The sequence below is a fragment of the Ochotona princeps genome, chromosome X, assembly GCF_030435755.1.
Source record: "Ochotona princeps isolate mOchPri1 chromosome X, mOchPri1.hap1, whole genome shotgun sequence".
NCBI classification, from domain to species: Eukaryota; Metazoa; Chordata; class Mammalia; order Lagomorpha; family Ochotonidae; genus Ochotona; species Ochotona princeps.
The window spans coordinates 88,878,118-88,886,231 of NC_080865.1; the positions used below are offsets into that span (position 1 = coordinate 88,878,118).

General features: G+C 57.4%; 1 protein-coding gene across 1 annotated transcript; it reads right to left on the bottom strand.

Annotated features, from left to right (window-relative positions):
• Positions 1-258: 258 nt before the first annotated feature.
• APLN (apelin) lies at positions 259-7,676 on the bottom strand. Its single transcript, XM_004587685.2, has 3 exons — positions 7,447-7,676; positions 1,583-1,754; positions 259-963 (listed from the first exon to the last, which is right to left on the bottom strand). The coding sequence occupies exons 1-2, from the start codon at positions 7,511-7,513 to the stop codon at positions 1,588-1,590; spliced, it is 234 nt and encodes a 77-aa protein (XP_004587742.2). The 5' UTR covers positions 7,514-7,676; the 3' UTR covers positions 259-963; positions 1,583-1,587.
• Positions 7,677-8,114: the final 438 nt, after the last annotated feature.

Genomic DNA, 8,114 nt, shown 5'->3' on the forward strand with positions numbered 1-8,114 from the left:
GATATCATTGAGAGGAAAGAGGGCATCATAAAGAGGGGGCGGGTTGGGAGACCTGGTCCTCATTCTTGCCTCTGCGGAGCCCCTGAGCAGGTCACTAGCTCTGTATTTGTAAGCATCCACACAATACTGGAAGCTGAGCTAAGTGATTGCTAAGGGTCTTTTCAGCTCTGACAGTCTATAATTTTTGGCAAAACAATCCTCTTGCTTCGTTCTTACCTCTGTGGGAAGGGTTTAGAGCCAGGGCAGAACCAGTGTCCCAGAACTTGAATTTAGCTGGGAGGGTGGGATGGGGGAGAGACTTAGAAGTGAGTATTAGGAGACACAACAAGGTGTGAGCAGTGACAGTGGCCTTTCCTCTTCCCCTCTTCTTACCTGAGCTACCACCCCAAGGGTCAGGGAAGGTCCCCAAGGAGGCCAACCACCATCTCCAGAGCACCAGTCCCCATGTGGCGTCCCCAGTGCACCCTGTTGTCTGTGTGTCAACACTCAGCCCCTGTGATCGGAGTCTCTTCATTGCACCTCTGTGTGTTCCTGTGCAGAGGCTGGTGTCATTATGGGAATCCCATTGATTGCTTGAGGGAGCATTTCCTGGCAGCCACCAGGCCAGAGGTGATTAAGGAAGGGCTAAGTATGCGAATTGGGTCCCCGAGGTGGGTGAGGTAGGACTAGAGCCACTCAGAGGGCCACGGAGAGCAGAGGGGGAGGCCCAGGGCTGGGTCTCCGAAGTCAGTCCAGGCAGGGGCCGGGAAGGTGGCCTCCACGGATCCTTGCAAGAGAACTGGAATCATCAGAACGAGGGCTGGGACCACACCACTGCAGGCGGCTGGAAAGTGCGAAGGTCAGGACCATCAGCAGCTAGAACAAGTGCAAGACAATAGCTGAATGGGTGTGAGGGCTCCAGAGAAGCAGGCTGATTTGTGGAGTGGACTGCGGGGGGGCAGGCCCTTGGGGGCGCCTTCAGTCCTAAAGAGAAAAAGGAGAGATGAAGACATCACTTGTATGACACACCCTCTGTCTCACGCAAGAGGAGGAGGCAGCTTTCATCCCTGCCCCCCAACTCCGGACAACTGCAGTCACACTGCCCCACCTCCCTTTCTGCCTGGTATCCCTGTGGGTTTCTGCCTCATTTCCCTCACTCCTGGATAAGGTGAGGTCCATGTTAAACATACACAGACATACCCTAAGCACCCCAACCACCCCCTCTCCTACTGGTCATCAAGGCCCAGCAAGTCATCAAGGACTTTCAGAACTCTCCAGTTAGCCAGCCTGTCCAACTCCCAGAAGGCAATGGAGAAGAGCTGGCTCTTTACTCTTAGAGAATCAGGAGATGAGCCCAAGTGTCCAGCCTCTTTGTGGGCATCCATGTCCACTTCTACATAATGCAGGGGCCACATGGGCACTCCACAAGTTGGGTGCTTGGCAGCTCTAAGGCTGTGTGTGTGTGTGTGTGTGTGTGGTGCGGGGACGGCTTGATGGATATAGTCCGGCTAGTGATAAGCGACAAGGTCACGGGATCACCAGCTTCCCAGCTATCCCTCCCTCAGCACGTTGGAGCCTGCCCACTGGCCAAGGGCTGCAGTACCTGCTTCAAAAAGGCATGGGGCCCTTATGCGAGAGGCGTGGCCGCTGGCGACGGAACTTCCTGCGACTTCCCTGCCAGGGCCCTGGTCCTTTCCTGGACCCCTTGAGCTGCACCAAGTAGCGAATATTGCCTTCTTCTAGGTCTTTCCCATCAGGAGGCTGCACCAGGGGCCCTGTGGGAAGAAGAAAGCCAGTTAGGAGGAAAGCTGATGAAAATTGATAGGGGTGGGTTGCAAAGCGCCCCCCCCCCCCAAATCTGGAAACCTCAGACCCCAGGAAAGGTAGTCTCTCCAGCAGGGGGCGCTCCTCAGAGCTTTTCTTTGCGTTTCTTTTGGATGGTGATGAAAAATCTTCAATGTATGCATCATGATTTTCTATCCTTTCTGCAGCTAATTCATGTTGTGACAGGCTTAAATAAGTTCTTTCTGATTTGGGGGGGGGGCGCACTTTAGGGTTTGTGCCTGTACTCCGGGCTGCAGTGCAGCACACATGACCCCATGGCATCCCTGCAAGCAGCATAAGTCAAACATTCTGACCTCATGCCATCACAAAGACCCCCATACACAGTCCCATGAGCTGTAGTTTTCCCTTCTCTTTTATTCTTGGCTGTAGTATTTTTTCTTAGCGAGTTATTTATTTATTTATTTGAAAAGCAGAGTTACAGAGAGGGGAGAGAGAAAGAGAAGCTTTGATCTGATAGTTCAGTCCCTAGATAGCTGTGATGGCCAGAGCTGAGCCAATCAGAAGCTAGGAGCCAGGAGTCTCTTCCTGGTCTCCCACATGGGTTCAGGGTCCCAAGGCCATCCTCTACTGTTTTCCCAGGCCACAAGGAGGGAGCTGGATGAGAAGTGGGGCAGCCCGGACTCAGCTTTCCCTGCTACATCATAATGCTGGCCCTGGTAGACTAAAGTTAACCTTGACCATCAGGCCATTGTACTCTTCCATTACAGGGTGACCCACTTTGGAGCACTGAAGCTTGCATATCTCCCCCTTCCCTGGAGCAGCTCTGGGGCTCACTTTTGCAACCAAGCTCTCCCGGTGGGTGTGGCTAGGGGGCGTGTCCCACTGCACTTGCCAGACTCAGAGGCTGAAAAATAGCACAGGACATGAATGAGTAGATGAATGAATGAACTTGATCACTTGGAACAGCACATCTGCGCCCAGGAGGTGGCAGGGTAGGGTGGGGAGTCGGGGGAGGCTATTGCAATGAGTCCCTCACAACCTGTGCCCAAGCTCTTCCTACTGCCCAGTCACAAAGCCCTGTGCCATGCATGAGGTAAGCGCCTTCTGTTCCAAGCCCAGTTGGCCTCTGCTCTGCTCTCGGGCTCCTCATGCCAGCCTGAGCCCTGACAATGGAGTCCAAGTGGTGCTGTGTTTGCTTGGGCACACGCGCCAGTTCTCCTGCATGCAGTCTGCTCTGCAGCCACACTGGTGCAGCTGGCACATGGGGACCTGGGCTCCCAAGGCAGGCAGCCTGGGTGGAGGAGATGGCTCTGGGAAGCTGCCCTCAGTTCTCTCCACGGCAAGCACATGAGTCCCACTGCCATTCATACAGCAATCACCACCAGCTCACAGTTTCCATCCAGCTTTTGTTGGCAGCTCGCCCCCAGCTGGCTCCCCCTGGTGGCCCTTCCTTCCCCTCCTCTCCCCTACCTCCCCACATCCTCACACTCGGATTCCCGCCTGGACTCCTCCGCCCTTAGATGCCTCCTCCACTTGCACACACAATTTCCAGGCATTCGGCCTCCTTAAGAGCCAAAAGTGGGTGAGGGTTGTCCTTATGGCTCCCAGGACGGCTGCTTTTTCTCCCTGACTCACATCCAGGCACACAGAGAAAAACCCCACAAGAAACTCTCTGGTCCATTAGGAAGTGGCCAGTTACCAGGATCATTCAGTAAATGAAACCATATAGCTATGCTCATACTCAAGGGGGTTACTGAGTCAACTCACTATCCTTGTCACTTCCAAGAATGAGATCAAAATCACATTAGCACTTAGGAGCAGTAGGTGTGATTGTGACAAAGGGGACTGTTTTCTGTGTGACTGTCCCAGAGCCATCTTCAGGGACAGGGGGGTGACAGGATGACCTTTACCAAGCCCCCGACACACACACACACCACACACACCAGCTACTGTGGTTTCTGCTCTGAGTTTAGGGGTCCCCTCAAGGCTCGGCCTACCTACTGCAGGTGCGTATGAAGGAAGCTGATGGAGTGTCCATGGAAGCAACACACTCAGGTAAGAAGGAATGCTCCGAGGCTGTGGCAATGCACAGGGGAACAACCCCACAGAAGCCTTGGTTCTCACAGGCAGGCCTTCAACTCCTGCAGGTGGGCCAAGAGCACAGGCCATTGCACCCAGAGGCCCAGCAGGTGCCAAGATGGGGAGTGGGTCCTCTTCCTGTGCTTAGCACCTGTACCGGTGTCTGTGCCAGCTGGGAAGGGGATGCTAGTGGGAAAGGACCCAGAGGCAGGCCCAGAGCCAGGAGGGGGAAGGAAGATGCCAAGAAGATGCCCCAAATTCTAAACCCACAGGAAGGACCACCCCAAAGCAACTGAGCCCTCAGCCAGCCTGAAGCCTTAGGCCTCTTACACTGCATCGGCTGGAGGCCCACTCTCCTCCTGATTGCTGGAAAGCTTCGGGCATCTGCTGGCTGGCTGAGCTCCTTAGCCACCTGCTTCCTACTCCTGCATTGACGCAGCTTAGCAGGTTACCTGGGATGCTCTGGCTTCCCATCGCTGCAGAGGCCCTGGCTCTATAGGATTCCCCTTCCCACCCTCAGCTCCGCAGAATATTTTGTGCCATGTCCTTGGCTGTTGCAAGGGAGCGAATCCCTAAAGACCCTAAGGTAGGCACAACTGCTCAGGAACACACCAGCCTTACCAGGAATGAAGCACCTGCTGTTCCTCACGTGGTCTGGCCTGCCTTGTGAGGATAGGGACCTCTGTGGCTGCACCCAACCCCTGTCCTATAGCCCTGTGTGTCTGTAGCATGGGGCTCCTTTCCATTGTCTGTCCAGTCCCTTAACCTGTCACCTTCTCCGGGGCCTTGGGTTGTCTTCCAGTGCCAGGTCTGTTGCCCTCAGATGCTCCATGCCTTGGCAGCCTGGCCCTCCCTGTCACTTGCCTCACTCCTCTGCCCGGAGAGGCCTGGCTCAGGTTACCATGTGGACGGTTAGGCTTGCTTAGAACCTCAGACTGGGGACACTTTGTAAGTGCTCCTCCCTCACTGCCACTGTGACTGCAAGCTTCCCTCGAACTGGAGCAGGCAGGAGGCGAAGAAGAGAGAGGCCTTCAGACATAGACCAAGGAACACTTGGCACTGGCCCAGCAGCCTCAGAAGAGCAAAGTGTATCCCAGGTCAGAAGGCAGTGGCAGGAGGCGCGTGGGAGTGGACATTCCAGAGCAGGACAGAGTGTGGGGACAGGAGGAAGCATGCCTGCAGCCCGGCCTGAGGACTCTGGCTGGGGACAGCAGGCAAGTCCGGGCCAAGGGGCCTCCTGTTTCTTCCTTTTATGGCCTTATTTTGTTGTCATGCACCTGAAAGCCAGGGCTACAGAGAGAGGGAGAGAGGGAGGAAAGGAGAGAGAGAGGAAGAGGTCTCCCATCCATCCACTGGATCACTCTCTAAATGCTTGCAACAGTCAGCTCTATTGAGTCTCCTATACAGGTGCACCATCATCCTCCGCTCCTCCTAACTCCAGATGCATTAGCAGGAAGCTGGACCAGAAACTGAGTGCCTGGGACTTGAGCCAACACCCTGATTTAGGAAGCAGCCATTCTAAGCAGAGATTTAACCCACTGCACCATAATGCAGCTCCATAAGGGTCCCTGTTTCTAACACAGGATAGGAGGCAACAGGAGAAGGGCATGTTTAGCTGGACCAGGAGGTGGGGGGAGTACGGCCACCTGCATGCATGGCTCTAGGAGAAGCCAAAGGGATAATAGAAATGGGAGCCGTGAAAGTTTCCAGTGCTAAGTTTGAGCCAAATGTACAGGGCAATGAGTTTACACAAGTCAGGTCTGGAGATGACCTAACCATGAAGGGTGGGTTAAAGCGAGGAGAAGCAGGGTCTGGGTCAGATCAACTTGCACTCCCTCATACGGAGCTCTCCTCTTTACCATCACTGCTCCAATAGCCCATCTCCAAAAGGAGTCAAGAGGTGGCCTGTTGACCAAGGGTCTTCTGAGTAGCCTCTGGGGGAGGATGAAGTGTGCAGATGCAAGCTTGGCTCCCTCAGGGACAACTTCTTTGCACCCACTCTTTCCTCGCTGAAGGCTTCACCTTGAGTGATTTGCCTGCAGTGCGATCTGGTGAGTCTCTTCTTGCCAGCTATCCTGGATGGTGGCTCCTGGAGCTCACGCCCTGCAGTCATTTCACATTCACGTGTGTTGGCTCCTGCTAGCCACTGGGTGCCCAGCAGGAGCTCCTGGAGAGAAAGCCCATCCCTTCCTTCCCCAGAGGTGGTCTACTCAGTGCTCAGGTCTAAAAGAGAGTAAGCACTTGAATAGCCACCTGCGGGCAGGAGGCAGCAGAGTCAAGCCATGAGCCTTGCTGGGAAGCCAGGCGATGCTCCCAGGAGCAGAGGAAGGAGGCTTGCCTAGCACAAGAGGCAAGCAGAGCTGCCTGGGCCCCTCTGAGGTTCCTGAGCCGCCAAGTTATTCTGCCGTCCTGAAGGAGCTGGGACCAAGTAGGGGCCTGTGCCCTTCCTCTAGGAACCCTGCCACCCTGCCCTCTCCTGCCAGCTCCCTGCCCCTCTATCCCTGCCACTGGCATTAGTCCACCTGTATTTGGCCTTGCCTTTATGTGGCACTGGGCAGGCAGCAGTGACAGCCAGGTCACAGGACCGTAGCAGCTGCAGGTGGGAGCTGACAGCCCCCAGAGACGTGGACACAGGGAGGTAAGTCTGGAGTGGAGCTGCTAGTTTATGGGAGGTGACCAGCCATGGGGTGGGCACATGAGGACCAGTGCCAGGTATTTGTCAGGTATGGGTGTATTGGGGGCAGAAATGCAGGTATCAGGTCATCGGACCCAGCAGGACCAGGATGAAGCACGCTCATGCCTGGGGCAGTGGAGAGGCTGCAGCCCAGATATGGAAGAAACAAGACCCTCGCGCCCACCAAGGAAGGAGGTTGTAGGGGAGGGCTGGTGTCCTGGGCAGAAGCAGGGAGAGGCGCTTCCAGGGCCTTGAGGTCCCTAGAAACAGAGACTAGCTCACATCTGGGATGGGGACCGGAGCTGCCTCAGCTCCCAAGCCCGCTTGGGGAGCAACAGTTGGGCTCCCTGCCGCCAGCGCTCCTGCCTATGCAGCAAGTGTCACGTCTGCAAGCTGGCATGCTCACCCCTGCGGGCGGCCAAGCTACGGGACCTGCAGGTGGCCACTACCCCTCAGAGCCAAAAGACCCTCAATGTGGGGGCCCAGCCCACCCAGCTCAGCTCACTTCCCTCCACTGACCCACGAAGGGGAACGTTGCACAACCCCCACCCCCACCACCACGTGGGACAGGAGAAGCAGGACACAAGCCCCTGGCTCTGGAACTGCGCTCAGTAGGAGCACGGAGTGTGTGGAGTGAGCAGCCCAGGCAGGTGATGTTCTGGGCTGAGCTGCGCTTCTCCCCTACCTCCCACCCGCAGCCACCTCTCCCGCCTTGCAAGCTGTCGGTGCAGCTGGCCGACCCCGCGTCCGGGGCGCCCTGTCAGTGGGCCTCCCGGCGTGGCCGGCGCGTGGCTGCTGCTGCAGCGCTCGCGCCGGGCTCCCCGGGAGGCCGGCCCGCAAAGGGCAGAGGAGGGCAGCGCGCCGGCTGCTTGCAGCCGGGACGAGCGGCGAGGGAGCGCGGAGCGACCGGCGGTTGGCCGCTCACTCACCTCCACACACCGCGGTCAAGGAGAGCCAGAGCAGCAGGAGCGCCTGCACGCACAGCCGCAGATTCATGCTGCTCCTCGGGCCGCCGCGGCCCCGAACAGCTAGCGGGAGGGTGGAGAGGAAGCTGCGCCCGAAGACACTGGAAGGCGCGCGCCGCGGCAGGCGCGTGGGGCGCGAGTTCGCGTGGCTCCCGGGCCGCGCTGCTGGCTCTGCGGTCCGCTGCGGTCGCTGGCCGTTGCAGCCTCGGTCTCCTCAGGCACCCGGCAGCGCCGCGAAGCTGTTCTTTTTCTAAGAGGCTGGCTGCTCCGCTGCGGCTCCAAGTGCCCGTGGCTCAGGCTGCCAGCGAGAAAGCTCCCTGCTCACTCCAGAGGTTGCATTTTGTAGCCAGTGGCTTGGCTGTGAGCCCATTTGGTCATGTGGTCATCGGGAGGCCTGGAGGCGGGGGCAGGAAGAGGGAGAGGGAGGGGGAGCGAGTGTGCAGCGCCGTCCCCCACTCCAACTCCCATCCCGGCACACACACTCTGCAGCCCCAGCCAGGGCGTGAGCGGGAACCCCGAGGTGGCCCCCCACAACAAAGGCTGCCGCGCACAGTGACTCCCCGGACAATACCCGCCTGGCCCTGGGCCAGAGGGTTTGCAGAGACCTGAACTATTTCAAACACAGGAAGCAT